The sequence below is a fragment of the Pollicipes pollicipes genome, unplaced genomic scaffold, assembly GCF_011947565.3.
Source record: "Pollicipes pollicipes isolate AB1234 unplaced genomic scaffold, Ppol_2.1 Scaffold_4740;HRSCAF=5597_pilon_pilon_pilon, whole genome shotgun sequence".
NCBI classification, from domain to species: Eukaryota; Metazoa; Arthropoda; class Thecostraca; order Pollicipedomorpha; family Pollicipedidae; genus Pollicipes; species Pollicipes pollicipes.
In genome coordinates, this window is record NW_023596545.1 from 32,618,024 (window position 1) to 32,638,067 (window position 20,044).

Here is a 20,044-nt window from a genome sequence, read left to right on the forward strand (position 1 = left end):
CAGTTCTTAGATCGGGCAGAGTTGCCCTGGGAACAGTTTGACCCCGAATCGTCATTCGGGCGATCCGGCCCGCGCCTGCCGCCGGACCCCCGCTTAATGAGACAACCTCGCTGGTCCGGCCGCTTCATCTTATACTCTGTGGGGTGTGGTGGATGTCCGCACTGGGTGCATTTAGGTGCCGGGTTCGGAAATCCCTGGTCCACCCTTGCGATAAGTGGGGACTTACTCGTATAACATCCGCTCTCGGGACCACGTCTCTCTCTCTCTCCTGTGGGATTTTTGCATGCGTTAGGTTCGCGACGGGGCAATTCTACACAAGCGCTTTAAAATATGACTCGCAACTTGCGATGTTAGGTTACGACATTTGCATCCCTGAGGTTAGCGCACATGGCGGAGCTTCGTGAAGATTGGGGGCGGGGGGGTGAGTAAACCCATGTTTGTAGAGAGGTCCCTGCATGTCTTCTATTTCCTGTCCAGTGCATTCAGCATGGGGTTGCTTTTGATTTCTGGGTTGACGTGCCAGATGCTATTACCCAATGGAGGGGACGCGGGACGACGGCTGTGTTTGGGAGCCGTGGCCCCTCCAACTCTCGCGGCGTGCGCGTGCTTCGGCTGCGTCACGTGCTATCATGCACAGTGTCTTCACAAAGTGTGGCTCCCAGGACAAGATGTACTAAGTTGCACCCACGCCAAGGCGCAGTATCTGGCCGAGCGCTTGCACACAGAAATTTGGGAGAAGTTCTGGGAAGTGGGAGAGTTCCGAGACAAATTGTCTGAATGCCGGCTGGACCGCTACAACGCTGTACGCCTGCCTCGAGTTTGTTTCGCTGAGGAGGCGTGGCGCGTAACCGGCGTTGCTAGGCAATATGAGAAGGGGTGATGGTGCAAGCGCGCGATCTGGTTTGTTGAGAAGGTCGCGCGAAGGTCGTCTGACAAAGCGCCGTCATTGCACGCGCGGACTGATCTCGTGGTGCGCACGTGCTCTGGGTGCATCGCTCAGCCCTGCTCACAGTCTGCGGTCCGCACGGATAGTATTGATCCCCGGGCCAGCCTGAGACGCCGCTCGTAGCTGACGTGAGCACAGGTAAGAGGCTTATGGCTGGCTTGGAGCGAGTCCTGTCCCGCGAATTTTGATTTGACATTGGATGATGTCGGTCAGAAACGTAACAACGGATTGGTGGGCCTGTAACATTGGGGCATGTGGGCGCATGCCTACATGGTTCGGATAATCAAAGATATCGTCGATGAGGGGCAAGGTCTGTGGGTGGAGTGTGTTTGATGAGAATCTGATATGTACTACATGCCTGGTATCAGCATACATATGTCAGCATCATGGCAATGAAATCACTGATCATGATCTCATGATGATCATCACTAACTGGTCAGTGGTCTCATGATATTCATCACCAACTGATCTTATGATCAGTGATGTGAAGGTGGCAGTGGCAGTGAAGGAGATTCATTCAAGGAATGTTCATGATTCACTAATATTTGTCAGTCATCTTTGCAGGAACGGGAAAGGTAGTTGCAAAACATAGCCCTTCATTTGTCTTTGTTGTGGTGGTTGTCTGCTGCTTCACATGCCAGATGTGCATCTGCCATCAGAATTCATCTGTGGGCTTTTCTTCCAGGTTTGAAGTGACCACCAAACCAACAATCATCCCAAAGCATGATGGCTAAACCAATGGGTAGGTTCTGTGTAGAGATAAATGGATGGGGGTTTACTCGTGTTATAGGGTCTGAGGTAGCTGGTTTCTTAAGCTCCTAATTTTCTTGGATTCTATGCATGCAGCCTGCTCAGCATTATTCAACAACATCAATCTGGGGATTTCCATGAATTTTAAGGTAATAGGTATGTAGTGAACATGATGAAATGATTAATTTAGATTACACAGCAAGTTTTCAAAGTATTTCACTAAATCTGTTTCAACTCTGTTAAAATAATCAAAATTCATGTACCTATGGTGTTTCAGCCCTGCTCAGTGGTCTGACAAGCATGGTCTGGTGGACTTTGCCCGTGGTCTGGCGAGGCCGGCCTGCCACTGGTCGCCTCGGGCGGCACCGCCGCCGCCATCCGAGCTGCCGGCATTCCCGTGGAGGACGTGTCGACGGTGACGGGTGCGCCGGAGATGCTCGGCGGCCGGGTGAAGACGCTGCACCCGGCCATCCACGCCGGTACGTCACTGGAGTCTGGCTACACTCTCGGAAATCCGTCAGCGGATGATAGCTCGAGATTTACTACTCACGGGGGGGGGCCAGCTCGAGATTTACTACATCAGGGGGGGGGGGGCAGCTCGAGATTACTCATCAGGGGGGGGGGGCAGCTCGAGATTTACTACATCAGGGGGGGGGAGGCAGCTCGAGATTACTACATCAGGGGGGGGGGCCAGCTCGAGATTTACTACATCAGGGGGGGGGGCCAGCTCGAGATTACTACATCAGGGGGGGGGCAGCTCGAGATTTACTACATCAGGGGGGGGGGGGCAGCTCGAGATTACTACATCAGGGGGGGGGGAGGCAGCTCGAGTTTACTACATCAGGGGGGGGGGGGGCCAGCTCGAGATTTAACATCAGGGGGGGGGGGAGGCAGCTCGAGATTTACTACATCAGGGGGGGGGGGCAGCTCGAGATTTACTACATCAGGGGGGGGGGGCAGCTCGAGATTTACTATCAGGGGGGGGGGCCAGCTCGAGATTTACTACATCAGGGGGGGGGGGGGGCAGCTCGAGATTTACTACATCAGGGGGGGGGGGGCCCAGCTCGAGATTTACTACATCAGGGGGGGGGGGCCAGCTCGAGATTTACTACATCAGGGGGGGGGGGCAGCTCGAGATTTACTACATCAGGGGGGGGGGAGGCATCTCGAGATTACTACATCAGGGGGGGGGGGCAGCTCGAGATTTATACATCAGGGGGGGGGCAGCTCGAGATTTACTACATCAGGGGGGGGGGGAGGCAGCTCGAGATTTACTACATCAGGGGGGGGGGCCCAGCTCGAGATTTACTACATCAGGGGGGGGGGCAGCTCGAGATTACACATCAGGGGGGGGGGGGAGGCATCTCGAGATTTACTACATCAGGGGGGGGGGGGCCAGCTCGAGATTTACTACATCAGGGGGGGGGGGAGGCAGCTCGAGATTTACTACATCAGGGGGGGGGCAGCTCGAGATTACTACATCAGGGGGGGGGGGGCAGCTCGAGATTTACTACATCAGGGGGGGGGGGGAGGCATCTCGAGATTTACTACATCAGCGGGGGGGGGGGCAGCTCGAGATTTACTACATCAGGGGGGGGGGCAGCTCGAGATTACTACATCAGGGGGGGGGGAGGCATCTCGAGATTTACTACATCAGGGGGGGAGGCATCTCGAGATTTACTACATCAGGGGGGGGGCAGCTCGAGATTTACTACATCAGGGGGGGGGAGGCATCTCGAGATTTACTACATCAGGGGGGGGGGGCAGCTCGAGATTTACTACATCAGGGGGGGGGGGGAGGCATCTCGAGATTTACTACATCAGGGGGGGGAGGCATCTCGAGATTTACTACATCAGGGGGGGGGGCAGCTCGAGATTTACTACATCAGGGGGGGGGCCAGCTCGAGATACTACATCAGGGGGGGGGGGCAGCTCGAGATTTACTACATCAGGGGGAGGCCATTCGAGATTTACTACATCAGGGGGGGGGGCAGCTCGAGATCTACTATCATCAGGGGGGGGGGGGGAGGCCTCTCGAGATTTTTACTACATCAGGTGGTGGAGGCTATCTCGAAGATTTACCTACATTCAGGGGGGGGGGGCAGCTCGAGATTTACTACATCAGGGGGGGGGGGCAGCTCGAGATTTACTACATCAGGGGGGGGGGCAGCTCGAGATTTACTACATCAGGGGGGGAGGCATCTCGAGATTTACTACATCAGGGGGGGGGGCAGCTCGAGATTTACTACAATCAGGGGGGGGGGGCAGCTCGAGATTTACTTCATCAGGGGGGGGGGCAGCTCGAGATTTACTACATCAGGGGGGGGGGCAGCTCGAGATTTACTACATCAGGGGGGGAGGCATCTCGAGATTTACTACGCCAGCGTGGGGCCAGTTAAACATGGACGCAACGTGCAGGAGCCGAATCCGAGCCTCGGGATTCCAAGTCCGGGGCATGCCGCTAATTTCTGCATCCCCCACCCAGCAGTCCATGAATTTTGCACGCCAGCACAAATGATTGGCACCGTATTCACCGGGGTAGTCAGTGGGTGGCGGCGGCCGCTCCGCCCGTTCTCGCGCGGCGCCGCGGGCCGCGAGCACTGTGAAGCAGCGGGTCCGCCCGGCAGGGATCCTGAGCCGACTGGAGCAGTCGGACCAGAGCGACATGGCGGCGCAGGGCTTCCGCATGATCGGCGTCGTCGTTTGCAACCTGTACCCGTTCGCGCAGACGGTGGCCAAGCCGGACGTGACGCTGCCGGAGGCGGTCGAGCAGATCGACATCGGTGAGTGGGGTGTGTCGCGGCGTTCGTCACCCAGTTTTGACATGCAGCGATGCAGTGGTGACACGTGGTGAAAGCAAGACTGGAGAGGGGGATGTACGGAAGTGTAGGTGTAGTTGTGTTGAAGTTTTGTAAGTTGTTAGTTAAGCATGTACAAAACTGATGATAAACCCCGTGGAATGATGTTTCTCATACTAAACCCCCATGTTTGGGAACCAGCAGGATACTTTTGAAAGGCCAATAACGACAATTTGTGCTGACATTCGTGAGAATTCATTGCTGCCTCTTCTATTTCTTGGGAGTCCCTGGTCCATCCTGTGATCGCTGTTTGTCGGGCTGATGGTCGTTGTTGTTGATGCCGGACTGGATGCGTCGGTGCATCCAGTTCAGCCGCTGGATGCACCGGTGCACTGTTCAGCGCGGTCCCCAGCCTTTGTATGGCCCTCCCTCACGCCGCCACGAGCCGGGCCACGAGCGCTCGCGCACGACCGCCGCCGGTATCACCCCCCCCCCCCCCTCTCCTCATCGGCGCAGGGGCGTGACGCTTGCTGCGCGCCGCCGCCAAGAACCACGCGCGGGTCACGGTCGTCTGCGACCCGGCCGACTACGGCGCCGTGCTGGCCGAGATGCGAGCGTCGGAGGCGACCGACACCTCGCTCCAGACCAGGTCTGTGCGCGCAGCGGCCGGCCGGCCGGGGCGGAACGCTGTGACAGCGGCTGGGCCGAGAGCTCTCGGTGAATGAGCGTCGCTGGCAGGTGCCGCTGGGCGCTCACGCGGGGCACTCCGTCATGAAACGCATGGGAACTGCGCTTATGCTGGCACGGTTTGAATACCGCTCCAGTATCCGACAGCGCCTTGCGTCAGCACGCGTTACCCAGCCGAGCCTCGTCTGGTGAAGGAGCGGCTAACGTTGTGTTCTGCTGCGGGACTGGCGAGCGGCGCGCCGGGCACGTCCTGAGCGGGTTCTGGCGCGGGCCTGCACCGGACGCTACGGTCGTTAGGACGCAGCCGCGGATGGGACGCACACGGATGTTGTCATGGCCTCCAGCCACGGGCGGGTCCAGAATGCCGCCTTGTTGGATAAGGCCAGCTTGGAGAAGAATTGCTCAGAAAGGTGTCTGGATTTTCACAAGCTTACTGGTTTTCTTTCTATTTGCCTCAAGGAGAAGTGCGTCACAAACTTTCGGTCGAAAAAAAATGTTTGGATTATCTTCACCCCGCGGTTCCGCCCGTCCTGTCAGAGTGAGAGGCAGGCGACCTATATGACCTCAGCAGAGCCGAGTGCGTCGTGAAGCCCCCAATGGCACACACCGATTGTCTCAGAGTACATAAATCCGTTTTGTTTGCCCCGATTTTGGCGATTTTGAGGTGAAGCCGTTAGCCTGGTCGCCCCCCCCCCCCTTTCCCCCTGAATTCACCCTCGCTCCAGCGGAGTGCATCATTAATGTTCATGCTCGCGTCGCCTGGACTCACCAATTTCATGGAAACTGCTGGTTCCTTAGAAATTCGCGGTATTGTCGTCCCTACTTGATTTCATACTTGGCCCTGAAACCCAGTAGTGTGCGTGCGTGCGATCGTGTTACTTTTTTTAAGCGTTCTGCCCCACCGGTCAGTTGAGTCGCCTGTAAAAATATAGGTGTTTAGGTTTAAACTGTTGTGTTTACGGCAAATGAGTATTTAACGTTATGTTGGAAGTGTTGCAACATAACGCTCAAGTGTTAAAAGGAATGTTCCACATTTGATGGCCAGCATCAGACACGCTGGAAAATGATTTATTGTAGCTCTCAGTGAGCTCGGAAGGCTAAGAAACTTCTCTACATAACGACATTTCACATCATTAATATGCTCCAAATTACGTCATCATTTGGTGACGTCATGCATACGCGTAAGGCGGGCGGATGTGCCGCCCGACGGCGACAGCGGCCCAGCGGCACAGCAGGGAGGTGGCGGATGGCAAACGGAACTGCAAGGCCGAAAAGTGCGCTGATGCACCTGGGCCTCGGTTCTCGACCTTTGGTCGGCTGGCTTGAGCCTGCGTCTCCGCCGAGCGCACTGGAGTGGCCCCGTGGTTGACTGCGGGTGGCTGGAGGACTGTTCTTAGTCATTAACGTTTACAGATACGTGATGTAGAGTCTTTACGTCACCTTTTTCTCCGCACGAGCAATAGAAATAATGATACGCTCAGGAGGGTTACGTTACGGTACATAAGTTTGCCACCTTGTCAACCCTGAACCTTGCTTAGTGGGTTCTTTAACGTGCAGCTTGGTAGGAACCGCTTCACAAGGGAGGAAGGGATAAGAGTGAGGAGTGTGAGTAGGCCTTGGTTGTTTGTGTGTGTGTGCGTGTAAGTGAGTGTATGAGAGCGTGATTGAGTGGAGGGCGGGTTCAGGTGCGGGTGTAGGTGTGTGCGCGTGTGCGTGTGACCCAGAGTTTCCTTGCTAGTTGTGTGCCAGTCCAGTACTTGGAGAGTCGACCGAGCAGCTCCGGCTATTCGCCACCGAGGGACGTTGGCGGGGTGAGCCGCACGTTTGTTAACTCGGGGGGAGGGGGTGCTGGTGCCCTTCAATCTGTTCTTGCATCCTAACAGAGTGCTGTACGTTCAGCGAAGTGTGACAAGCGTCTCAGCCAGGCGGTGTCCGAGTGTTAGTTTCGAGAACTGGTGCCGCAAACTGGGGAAACCGAGTCCGAGTCCAGTTGGCAAGGCGTCTTATGGCGGCAGTTTGGGCGACTGGACCGCGTGACGAGTGTTGGCTTGATGCAGTTGTTTTGCGGTCGCCTTCTGAGACACTGATTGGTGCAGTTCGCACACACAGCCGAAAATTTCTCTCGCGTTTCTCTCACTAGGAATCAACGTAACTGTTGCCAAGTGGACTTCAAGATATTTGAAGTTGTTTTACTCACTTTGTTTCTTTCTGCTAATCCGAAGGTAACTTAAGGTTTTTTTTTTAACGGGAGCGGCCCTTGCCATGCATTGCACTGGAGCCGAGCTGTGCATATCTGCTTGACTTAACAGCATGTGTGATCGCACAAGCCACTCACTGCCGTCCATCTCATTGGCCGTGCATCGCACTGAGCTGGGAGCTCTGAGCGTCCTCTCGCGGTGGCGGCGCTGCGGTCGTCGCTAGAGGCGGCCAGCTCGTGCCCCAGCGTCGCTCGTCACCGGTGGCTATGTCCGACAGAGAGCGCCTGGCGCTGAAGGCGTTCCTGCACACGGCCGGCTACGACGAGACCATCGCGAGCTACCTGTGCCAGCAGCTGCCGGATCCGCAGCGCGCCCTCACGCTCCGCTACGGCATGAACCCGCACCAGAAGCCGGCCTTCATCTTCAGACCGGACGGCCAGCTGCCGCTGACGGGTGAGCGGCGCGCCGGCACGTGTCGGGCCCGGGCCGGCGGTGACGCGCTGGCCGTGTCGGGTCCGGGCCGGCGGTGACGCGCTGGCCGTGTCGGGCCCGGGCTGGCAGTGACGCGCTGGCCGTGTCGGGCCCGGACTGGCAGTGACGCGCTGGCCGTGCCGGGCCCGGACTGGCAGTGACGCGCTGGCCGTGTCGGGCCCGGGCTGGCAGTGACGCGCTGGCCGTGTCGGGCCCGGGCTGGCAGTGACGCGCTGGCGGCGGACCCTCACCTCGGATGCTGCGGGCCCGCGGGGGGCCAGGGGAGCCTGCTGGTGAGGGGGGGCCGCTCGGATCCGTCCCCAGGCGGTGGGGGTCAGCGGTCTGTCACGTGGACACGGCGCCGGGCGGAAGGGGACCAGTCACCTGCCACCCGGACCCTCCGGGGAGCGGATTAGAGTCCCATCTTTCGGACCCGTCTGCGAGCGTAGCGGATTTTGAGACGCGACTCGGACCAACCTCCGAGCGGGACTGGTCGTAAGCTGAATGTTTGTGGTAGATGGTTGAAAGTGTAATTGCATTGCGGCTTGGATTGGTGGAGAGCATTGGTACTGTCACGGAAGAGCTTTGAAAACGCGAAGAGCTTGTTTTCAAAGCTCTTCGCGCCAAAGACGTGGAAAATCGGCGTTTCGTGACGCATTCTGAGCTATGCGCGCACTAGATCTCCTTGTCCATTGTTTCTGGAGGTGGAAGGACGTAGGACGTGAAATTTAACAGTGCTTATTGCTTTAGATAAGATCACTCGAAGTCAAGGTCGCAGTTAGCTCAATCTTGAAATTAAACTGAAATCGGAACGTTTTATGGCACTGATGTTTCAATAACTTAGGATGAATTGGAACCAGCAAAACCATTGTAAACCTTTCGCTTTGCACCCCTGTTGTCGTAAATACGAATGGTTTAAGCGCAATGTCATGGAATATCGTGGCATAACCCCAGACGTCATGTTGCCCTTGTACACCATTGCTGCCTCACCCTGACTATCACCTTCAGTCTGTGGACGTATGAAAACCACGTAGGGTGAGCAAAAGTTGGGTTTTAACCTGGACTGGCCCGGCTTGGCAGGCGGTACACGAGCGCCTGGCCTGTGTCGGTCGCGTGTCGGCCGCGTGCGGCTGTGTGCGTGTACCCTGCCGGTACATCAGCGCTCTGTCAGGTGTTCGTGGTTACCCTCGCTGAGCCCATGTACGGCTGTGCGCCTGTACCCTGCCGGCACATAAGTGCTCTGTCAGGTGTTCGTGGTCACCCTCGCTGAGCCCATGTAACGGCTGTATGCCTGCACCCTGCCGGTACATCAGTGCTCCGTCAGGTGTTCGTGGTCACCCTCGCTGAGTCCGTGCTCTGCCTGCGTCTGCCGCAGTGCTAAACGGCTCGCCCGGCTTCATCAATCTGCTGGACGCACTGAACGGGTTCCAACTGGTGCGCGAGCTGACGACTGCGCTGGCGCTCCCGGCGGCCGCCTCCTTCAAGCATGTCAGTCCAGCCGGCGCCGCTGTCGGCCTGCCGCTCTCCGAGGTCGAGGTCAGTGCCGGCTGAAGCCGCTGTCGGTCTGCCGCTCTCCTAGGTCGAGGTCCAGTGCCGGCTGGTGCTCGCTGAGGTTGTAAAGGCCGATTTCTTTTTCACTCACGTTCTTCTCAAAGCTGGGGCAGGTTGAAGCTTTCATGGCTTGATAGGAAACTACACGGCTGCCAAAGGGATTGTTTGGCTGCTAGTGTTGGCCATTTGCCTGCTAGAGCCAGCTGCCGTGAAGCGGGCGTTAATAGAGGCTATCGGAGAACTGTTTTATTGATGAGAGTTATTAAGCAAGTTTCGGCCAGTTCCAAAATAAGATTCTTTGTAATATGTTTCATTTTCGTTTCATTTCGTCGTCTTGTACTAATTTGTTGGGGCTGCCTCCTGATTTACCCGTCCATGGCGGGGTGGGCGAGCTGTGCACTCTCGACCCACCGATGCGGGCAGTGCACTCTCGGCCCTCCGATGCTGGCAGCTGCCGTCCGTTCCGTCGTGTGAATCCGATCACCGCGCCCCGTTGCAGGCCCAGGTGAACATGGTGTCGGACCTGACCGAGACGCTGACGCCGCTGGCAGCCGCGTACGCCCGGGCGCGCGGCGCCGACCGCATGTCCTCGTTCGGCGACTTCATCGCGCTCTCGGAGACGTGTGACCTGCCGACGGCGCGGGTCATCAGCAGGGAGGTGCGTGGTCATGGAGGTGTGGTACAGTCGCGGTGCCCGAGACCCGAGTAATTACCACGCTAATCACCACGCTTATGGTAGCAATGTTGCCTTGTTGGTGGTGCACTGACTTCGGGACATCGGCATCTGTTGGTTTGCTGTTTTCTGCGGCAGCCAGATGGCCGTGGTCTGTCTCAGCTGGGGTCAGCATGCGTGACCCATCTGACCCGTCACATGACCCGTCCGCACCACCGGGCAGGTCTCGGACGGCGTGATCGCACCCGGTTACACGGACGAGGCGCTCGAGGTCCTCAAGAAGAAGAAGGGCGGCAAGTACTGCGTGCTGCAGGTGAGGTGCCAGCACCGCGAGCTGACCCGCCTCCTCGCTCAACAGCACAAGCTGCTGACACTGGGCAAGGCGTCGGCTTCTGAGCCTGTGCCTTGTCGGGGCCTGATAGGGCTCCAATATAATCCCTTTGTAATCATGCCCATGTTCAAACGCACTTTGGTGGTGGGGTTCGGGTGCTCACAACTGCCCGTGCTCAGTATGCATGACGAGCAAAAAGCCACCCATCGTGTACAACACAATTCGAAATCTGAGACAATAATAATTGCCTTATTCCTTCTCGAATAACCAGGAGGAAAAGACAGAGAGATAGAGGTGCATTCATATTTCGGCCACATGCCTGCTACTGCTCATGCCTGGAGCTGCTCATAACCGTTTTGCCGGAGGCACGGAACCGAAAAATTAAATACCTCTCCAATCTCTTGGTTATTCGACGGGGAATAAGGCTATGAGTACTGTCAAATGGAGGTGTCGCGTTCTTCGCAGCTGCAATGAACCACTTTCATTTATAAATGTATCAAGCTGCAAAACCCAGTTGGCTGACTCTCCCTGCCGCCATGTGGTATGCTTGCACGGAGCAGGGGGGCGGCGCACAGCAACCCAACACATCCCATATCTTACCACACATGGCACGCTGCGTAGCCAGTTCTCCCAGCGCCGTTGCCCCGATGCCGGGGGACGAGGCGGCAGGTTGTCCTGCGCCATGCAGGCGTCTAGCCACGCGCCGCTCGGCTGCAGGGAAGGCTGCTTCCGAGGGAGAAGCGCCGTGGCAACGGAGGGGGCCGCAGGACACTGCGCAGGGCTGATTTTGTGTCATGGATCTAAACATCTGACGCCGCTGGCTCTGTCGGTGGAGATCCACGCCACGGACATGCACGGCTGAAAACGTCTTGCCATTGCGTGCATTCCGGACAGCCCACAGATACGTGTTCGTCCCGTTCATTTGCTTCTGTCCTTTCACGTCACCTGATGTGTCGCATGCGTTCCTACGCAGGCGACACGTCATGCACCTTAACGCCACTGCACCGGAGCCTGTCAAACGTGGCCTGAAGCTGACACACGCACAGGTCTGGGGCTGGCGCCCTTTACCCAACCGCAGAATTGTGTGACGGTTGTCCGCTAGAGAGTACGGCGGCTTGCGTTGAGAACGAATGTGAATTTATTGCGGAACGGTCCTGCGCTTATGTTGCTCACACCTTTGCCAGGGTATCGTAATATTAAATCTAGGTGGCACGGGTCTGGAACGGGGATCTCTTCCACCTCATTCGTATGCGGATGCACGAAATCTCGCGTCTTCTTCGTTGCCAGCTTCACTTCTCGACTGGCCTTGCGATACCTGTCGCGAAAGTCAACACTGCTGGTCTGGTGACCCCAGGCCTTAACTCCAGTCGCTGCGGGACGGCGCCCGTCTGGCTGGGCGTGTCTCCCCGCTACGTCCGCCCAGCCGCGCTCAGCGGCACAGCATGGTGCGCTTGACGTTGTTGCGCAGCAAGGCGGCGCGGCAGGCGTGCAGCTGCGGGCTGAAGGCGCACGTCACCAGCACGGCCACGGCGTACGCCAGGCTGAGCGGCTCGTCGTACTCGGGCAGCCGGCCGACGGCCAGCAGCAGCGCCGCCAGCGGACCGTACACCAGGCCGTACAGCAGGCACAGCGTCAGGCCGGCGCGGCCCACCGCGCGCCGCGTGGCGGCCGCCAGCGGGCCGGCGGCGGCGGGCGGCGGCCGCCGCGCGCCGCCGCGCCACGCGCCCGGTCGGCGCCGCTGCCGCCGCGGCGCCGGCGCCGCCGTCGGCGCCGCCCGGCATGGCTCCGGCGAGGCTGGCACGACGCGGGTGGTGCGCTGGCTGCGCGCGCGGCGCGAGCGCAGCTGCCTTGGTCGCCGCGGCGTGGAGCCGACCGACGGCGGTGCTGACGCGTCGCCCAGGTAGCCGTCCGGCTGCAGCGCCGCCGGGTCCAGCAGCAGCGGGCTGGAGCGGCGCTGGCGGCCGGCTCGCCTCTGCGGTCTGAGCTCCCCGCCCGACGCGCCAGCCGACCCGCTGGAGGCCGCCCGGGGACGGACGGCAGCGCGCGGCGGCGGTGGGGAGGCGCTGGGCGGGGCGGCGGCGCCCGTCCCGTTGCGCTCCAGCTTGCTCCGGCCCGCCGCGCGCCCAGGTACGGGCCTCTCCTCGCCGTCAACACCGACTGTTCCGTCCCGACAGCCGCCGCCGGTCGGCGCGGACTCGCTCCCGCCGCCGTCGCCGCACGATGCGCAGTGACAGGCCGCCGTCCGGCTGCGGCGCCGGTCCGCGCAGCCCTCACCGGACGCCGTCTTGTCTGGTTCACTGACGCCGTTGTCGCCGGCCGCCGGTCCGCGCCGGCGGCCGCGATCACAGCCGGTGTCGCACTCGCCGGAGGCCGCCGCGCCCGTCGCGGGGCGCGGCCGGCCGTCGGCGGCGGCGCCTGACCCGTCGCCAGCCTGCGGGCGGGGCGAGTGCACAGACGGTCGGCGCCGGTCGTCGCGACGTCGGCCGTCGGGGAACAGCCGCCGCTCAGCGTCCCGTTCCGCTCGCGGCTCGCGCAGGGCGTGCGTCGCCGCGATGGTCGCCCGGCGTCTTCTGGAGGGGGGCACGGCGACTCCGACGCCCGAGGTCGACTCGGCTTCGGATCCCGAGTCGCGCTCATCACTCACGCCGTTGGAAACGACCAGCGTCGTCGTGGGTGGTCCCTCTCGGCGCCGCGGCACGAGCGGCCCCTCCTCTCCCGATTTCTGCCGGCAGTTGCCTTCTTGGACAGCGCCAGCGACGGACAGTGAACTCGTCGCTGGCCGCTGGTCGCGCAGAACGGCTGGCTGAGCGACTTCGGACGCGGTCCGGGTCTGGCCGGCGCTATCCGTCGCGGCCGGACTGGGCGGCGGCGTGTGGAACGCCTGCACGGCGATGTGTGGCCGACGGCGCGCCCTCTGGCGGCGAGCGGCGCCGCTCAGCTGGCGCCAGACGAGCGCGGCGCTGCCGACAACCGCCGCCAGCCCAGCCGCGTAGCAGGCCAGCAGCAGCGGCGCCAGATCGGGCAATGGTCGCCGCCGCGGCCGGCCGGCCGGCAGCGTGAGCAGCAGCACGCCACCTGCCGGCCGCCACCCAGACCAGCAGCAGCGCTGCGGCCGCGACTGCCCGCGCCTGCGCTGTCGCTGCCGCCGGCCGGCAGTGGCGCCGCCAGCGCAGTAGCGACACTAGCACGACGCTGGCCAGCGACGGGCCGGCGTGCAGTAGGCAGAGCGCGCGGAAACAGGCGGCCGGCAGCCGGCCGGCCAGCAGCAGCGGCGCGCCGGCCAGCAGCGAGCCGACCAGGTCGGCCACTGCGTGATTGATGTGTACCCCCAGCTCGGTCGCGTCCCGCCCCCGGTGGCGCAGCGCCGACGCGGCCAGCGCACCGTTGCCCACCAGCGAGGCGGCCAGCGCCGGCAGCAGAACGGCCAGCAGCGCCGCCGGCAGCCGGCCGGCCGCCGCCGGCTCGGCGAGCGCTGCGCTGCCGGCCAGGGTGCCGCCGACGCTTGTCCCGGGAGCGCCCGATCGCACGTGCGCGGCTGGTTTGCACTCGGACTGGTCGAGCCGGCGGACGTCCAGCGTGTGTGTGCGCGCTCTTCGCTGTGGCCACGACGTGGGCGGACTATCTTGATGACGCGGCTAGTGCTGCAACACGACCTGGCCATCGGTGCCCACGGCACGCACCATCACTGAGCGAGACTGGCACCTGCACGGGCGGGCGGGCTGGGCGCCGAACGTCACTGGATCTCCGCGCCACGCCTCCACGTCTTCCCTTGCTAGTGACACACCGTCCGTGTCGACGAGCGCCTCCTGAAGGCTGCACAGGCGCTCCACCGTCACGTGCCGACCCAGTGCGGCGCCGCGTGCCGGAGCCGGCACCCGCACTCGTCACAGCATGGTCGCGCCTCCCGCACTGCGCGCGGCCAGCGCGTCGTCACGTTCGGCCGCTGCGTGCCGCCGTCCGCTCGCGTGTCACGACAGTCACGGCTGAGTCCAGCCGGCCTCTCACACACCTGTCGCACGCCAGAGCGGTGTGGCGCGCGCCAGAGCTACGCCGCATCTCCGCCGTTGCTAGGCAACGCTGGACGTCTCCGCGGCCAGGGGTGATTATCGGCCGCGGCCTCGATGCCGCCCGTCGGCACGGCGCGTCGGTGAAGTCCTGTGTGGACAATGTTCGATGACCCAAGTTTTGACGAGCCGTGCGGCGTCTGGTTTGTCGGTGTGTGATATTGCAGGACCTGGGGGCCGAAGAACAGCCCGTCATGTGGATTGGGGGTCATCACGCTTGTATTTATACTCTCACGTTAATTATCCTGCGGCCCAGTTCGGCGGGTGGATGTCGATATGATGTAAAATTAGGTCACAGTTATGAACAGAGGAATGTCCAATGTGAGATTTCCAGGGACGGCGTTGTCGATACAGTGACGTCACCGATAGCCGTTGATATCAGCTTTTTCGGGGACGTTTCCACGCGTGTCTGGCCTCTGGGTAAATAAAAGACGAAGACATTTTGATGTACCGCACAGCGGAGTACCACTCCTAGAGCGTTATTTCCATGCAACACCATTCTGCCTGTCCTAAAAGGGGATCTCTCCCGACCGCCTGCTCCCTGCTCCGAGTTCTGCGAAACGCCCTCAATTATGCACATCGAAGCCACGACCTACGAACGTTGCAACCAAGATTTAGCTAAAGAGGAGGCTAGGCAAATGTTCAGAGGGTTTCACGCTCCAGCACGCGATCCGTAGCGGCCTCAGCGGCGGCCTCAGAGGTGGTCTCGGAGGCGACCTCAGAGGCGGCCTCGGCGGTGGCCTCAGAGGCGGCATTAGCGGCAACTTTAAAGACGGCTTTAGAGGCGATTTCAGAGGCGGCCTTAGAGGTGGTCTCAGAGACAGACTCAGCGGCTGCTTCAGAGGTGGCCTCGGCGGTGGCCTCAGAGGCGGTCTTAGAGGCGGCATCAGAGGCTGCCTCAGAGGTGGCCTCGGCGGTGGCCTCAGAGGCGGTCTCAGAGGCTGCCTCAGAGGCGGCCTCAGAGGCGGCCTCGGCGGTGGCCTCAGAGACAGACTCAGCGGCTGCTTCAGAGGTGGCCTCGGCGGTGGCCTCAGAGGCGGCCTCAGAGGCGGCCTCGGCGGTGGCCTCAGCCGTGCCTCTGACCAAGTGTGACGGACCGCCGCGTTGATTGGCTGGCCCTGGAGCCTCGCTCTCTCGAACAGGTGCCCCCTGCGGCGTCAGTGGGACTCATGCAGTCACGCTGATTTGCTGATTTGCCTCACCAGCGATGGCCTTTAGGAGCAGCGCCTGTCTGGATGTCAGTAAATGACCTTGTGTGAGGGTCCTTTGAAGTTCATAACGGTTTCTCGCGTTCTATGAAAAGTGAAAAAGAAAAACTCCAAGAAAAGTGGAAAATTGCATCCCTGGGGTGTTATGCAGCCGTGGCGTTGCAGAGGCTCTCAAAAGTGCACCCTTCAATCCCGGGGGTGGTATGCAACCGCAGGTAGTCAGTATCACCTGAGATTGAGACTAATGTTCCAGTGGGCACGCTGTATTACTGTGTATCACAGGGGCTGGCAATCGGCGTGAGCCTCTCATGTGGTGTCTCTACGCTCTGCTGTGCCGCGAGGGCCCCCCATTTAAAAGAAGGGCCCTGAAGCCCGCCACATCCCTCCCCTGGGTGTGGCACTGCCGGCAGCCAGGCCCTGCGGCCCCAGTGCAAGGTATGATCATGTATCCAGCCTTCTCTGCCAGACATTGTGGGGGGGGGGGGGATTTTTATGCCGCACGATACACGATAGTCATCCCTCGGATCCGGCAATTCTGAGTCTGGCAAGCTCAGTGCCATGGTTTCAAAATCTTATAGTTCAGCTGCCGCGCTTTCCGACCGTTGCACTGGCTGTCCGTTATGGGCGGTCCAAATGTGGTACACGTTATGATGCTGATGTTCAGCGCTGCTGGATTCCGAGTCCAGCATATGTGTCGTAGACTGGGACGATGGCTTTAGACAAGGACTGAACGTTTTGATTTTTGAAAGATTTGAACACTGGATGATAGGAGCGTGACGTCGGTTTACTTGTACCACCACCAGCATCTTGTTCTTCTCATTCTTTTGCTCTCCCTCCCTCCCCCTCCCCTCCCCGTGTTCCGTTCACGCGTCTCACCCAGAATGCCAGTGCTGTATGCCGTCCGCAGCAGCAGAGCACGACGTCTGTGTGCCAGCCGGCAGTGCGTCGGCCCGGCCGAACCCGCTTCAGAAAGCCCTCGCCACAGGCCGGTGCACCGGCGCTGCAGACTGGCGCCGTGCGTCGGCCGGCGGTGTGCTGACCTGGTCTGACCTGGGCCTGACCTGGCGTGACGTTCGCAGATGGACCCCGACTACAGGCCGTCGGCGCTGGAGACCCGCACCGTGTTCGGCCTGCGGCTGGTGCAGTCTCGCAATGACGCCGTCATTGGACCGGACATGCTCAAGAACATCGTCTCCGCCAATAAGGAGGTGCGGCGAGACGGGAACGTGCCGCGGGTGTGTGCCTGCTCCGCGGTACTGCTACGGCCGGCGTATCGTGTCAGCCGCTTGTCAAGCTTGTTTCCAGTCAGGCTGTCGGTGATGGTGTGATAGACGTGCGTAAGGGGCTTGGGTTCTGCGACGCGTGCTCGCAGAATAACGACAGCCGCGACCAACCCAATACGGAGATGTATGGTCGTCACCACGCTCCGTCGACCGCGGCGTGCGCGGCCTGTGCCGTCCGCGACGACGCGGGTGTCGTCAGTCGCCGATCCTCTGGGCTCTGACCCTCCCCACCCCGCCCTCCCCAGCTGCCGGAGTCGGCCGCGCGCGACCTGATCGTGGCGACGGTGGCGCTCAAGTACACGCAGTCGAACAGCGTGTGCTTCGCGCGCGACGGCCAGGTAATCGGCATCGGCGCGGGCCAGCAGTCGCGCATCCACTGCACGCGCCTGGCCGGCGACAAGGCCGACGGCTGGTGGCTGCGCCGGCACCCGGCCGTGCTCGGCCTGCGCTTCCGCGAGGCCGTCAAGCGCGCCGAGCGCGCCAACGTCATCGACTGCCTGGTGGGCGCCGCGGTCGGCCAGGAGATGAGCCGCGCCGAGCTGCTGCGCCTGCTGGAGGCGGAGCCGGAGGAGCTGACGGCGGAGCAGCGACGGGACTGGGTCGGCGGACTGCGCGGCGTCGCTGTCAGCTCGGACGCGTTCTTCCCGTTCGCCGATAACGTGCACCGCGCGCGCCAGGTGAGCGTGGCGCGGGCTGGAAGCGGTCGCGGCGACCGCTGCTGGATGCAGTGGAGGGTGGTGGGTTGTTGTGGTCTTCCGCGGCTAAAGTGGGTCTGTTGCGCGGACGCCGGCCGAGGGCCGTGTCAGGTGTTTGGTGAGCTGTGCAGATTGGTGTCCCGGAAGAGTTCGGTCACAGGAGCTTTTGAGTTTTCGGTCAAGACGCCGTCACGTAACGTACTTTTAACCAGGCTGTTCCTGACAGTAAGATTGTGCTTGACTCCGAGGTTTATTCGGGCTCAATGAAATCAATCAACGAATAGCACGTTGTATCCAGGGAAATTGTTTCCTGTCAAACCTTGTGTGGTGGGGGTTGGAGTTCAGTAAACAGTAGATAGGTCGAAAATGATACGAGTCGACTGAAATGACATTGTAGCGTTTGTATTGTAACGTTTGCATTGTAACGTTTGTAATATTTGTGCTACACCGCGTATAGCCTTAAGTGCAGTTAATGGAACTTTGGACGCGAGGAGGCCGCCGTATCAAACTCTTTGTTATGTGCAGACTTTTATGAAACTCTTAGAACGGCCCATCTCCATGTCTGTTACCAACGGAGTCGTCTCCACGTATTCAACTCCGGCATTTGGGCGTATCTCCTGGAGTGGTCCCTCCTATCTCCTAGAGGGCAGTGAACTAGGCATTTTGCCACGGCGCTTGATGCCTTACTGGGGACCAAACCCATGCACCGGGATTTGTAGTAAGCTTCCAAACCTGACACGACTAGTTCGGAGATGAGCTTGCCCTTCGTGTCCGCCGTGAGGCGCTGGCGAGCCATGCAGAGCGTGCCCCACAGCGTCCGCCTGCGGTTTCAGTCGGGCGCCGACTACATCATGGCGCCGGGCGGCTCGCTGAACGACGCGGCGGTGACGGCCGCCGCCGACGCCCTCGGCATGACCATGATCCACACGTCCACCCGGCTCTTCCACCACTGAGCGCGCGGCCGCCGGTGGACGTCCGGGCTCGGCGGCGCGCGGCCCGGCGCCCCGACCGCGCCACGCTGTGGGGTTGACCGGCGCTCCGTAGCGAGGCCGTGCCAGTCCGTGCCGGATGAGTTCGCCCGCGTGTTCTGTAATTCCTGATGGAGGCTGCCATGTTACCACTCGCAGCCAGCCGCCGCTCAAAGATTGTTGCCGTGCTGGTGGTCTGTGTCGGGATCGGCGGCTCCTCCGCGCTGGCACCATCACCACCCAGCCGCCGGGTAGGTGGTGACAGCGTCGGTGAGGAGCCAGCGCCGGCCGCTGTGAGCCAGGTTAGCTCCGGCGGACCGACGCCGCCGCGCAGGCAGCGTGAACTGAATCTCTCCAGCGGTATCTGTGCACCGCCGGCACTTCTCATGCTCGTTAGTTACTGAGTATGCTTTGTTTGCAACGGGCGTTTTTAGGCAGCGCAATGTTTAGTTCTTTTGAGGGTTACTTTTGGGACGGAAGGAAGTGTTCTGACTTGATCCTTTTCTAGATTAGTGCGTGCTGTAAGCACATTTTTGTTGACCAAGCATAGCATTCCAGTGCATATCAGGCGCGGGGGTTTCATATTTGATGCTACTCAACCAGTTGATATGGTAAGCTCCTGGCCCTAAAGCCGTATGTGCCATATTTTTGCTTACCACAAGACATGCCTTCCAAATACATTTATATAATTGGTATTTGTATCAATTGGTTTCTACAAGCAGTGCTCAGAAGACGGAAATATCGGCGTTTTGCATGTTCTGCGTCATCACTAATCAGTCATCTCCGTGTGGTCGCAACGCCTTCATATTCGGATTATTCGGATTTGCGCAAAGAACGCGGCAAGACATAAGTCAGTCATAAATAATTGCGTGGAACTAAATCTGAAGATAACTACGTGCTCCCCAAGTCGTTAAGTACATGAACCTTAAAGAACTTGACAGATAAAGGTCGTCGCATCCATACAATTAGCACCTAAAACGCAGTTCCGCATCACTTTACCAGTAACGCACTAAATCCCAGTCTGGGGACAGCTGCGTGCTCGTCATGTCAGATACATGGATCGTTGGCAGCTTAGGTATATTTCTTTTTAACGTCAACTGATGCTCCAATGCATACGTGGCGATTACGTGTCACTAGTCTGAGAAATAAAACAGTATGCCAAAAAAGAACGGTAAGTGCTGAGGAATTTTTAAAAAAAAACTATAAACGCGTGCGTGCATGACCAGTATAAAACAACTCTATGGCACAAGAAAGACTTGGCAGCGCGTTTAAAAGTCGCTGAAACTTGTTGAATCCAGTCGCCTAACATCCACAGGCAGTAACGCACTAAATCCCAGTCTGCGGACAGCTGCGTGCTCGTCATGTCAGATATATGGATCGTCTCCCCATTCAGGGGAGACGCCGCTCGGTGTATAAAGGAC

At 60.0% G+C, this 20,044-nt stretch overlaps 1 protein-coding gene and 1 long non-coding RNA gene across 2 annotated transcripts in view; both read left to right on the forward strand.

Moving 5' to 3' along the window:
• The window catches only part of LOC119098774 (bifunctional purine biosynthesis protein ATIC-like), a 29,266-nt gene extending 9,951 nt beyond the window's left edge, over positions 1 to 19,315 (forward strand). Inside the window, 9 exon segments of the mRNA XM_037221809.1 lie at positions 4,324 to 4,479; positions 5,011 to 5,143; positions 7,657 to 7,832; positions 9,226 to 9,386; positions 9,901 to 10,059; positions 10,298 to 10,387; positions 16,757 to 16,885; positions 17,206 to 17,637; positions 18,489 to 19,315. Of these exon segments, the coding sequence (XP_037077704.1) occupies positions 4,324 to 4,479; positions 5,011 to 5,143; positions 7,657 to 7,832; positions 9,226 to 9,386; positions 9,901 to 10,059; positions 10,298 to 10,387; positions 16,757 to 16,885; positions 17,206 to 17,637; positions 18,489 to 18,608 (1,556 nt within the window). The 3' untranslated portion in view covers positions 18,609 to 19,315.
• LOC119098775 (uncharacterized) lies at positions 1,007 to 1,986 on the forward strand. Its single transcript, XR_005094288.1, has 3 exons — positions 1,007 to 1,084; positions 1,632 to 1,688; positions 1,974 to 1,986. It is a non-coding gene; the product is annotated as an uncharacterized LOC119098775 (long non-coding RNA).
• Positions 19,316 to 20,044: the final 729 nt, after the last annotated feature.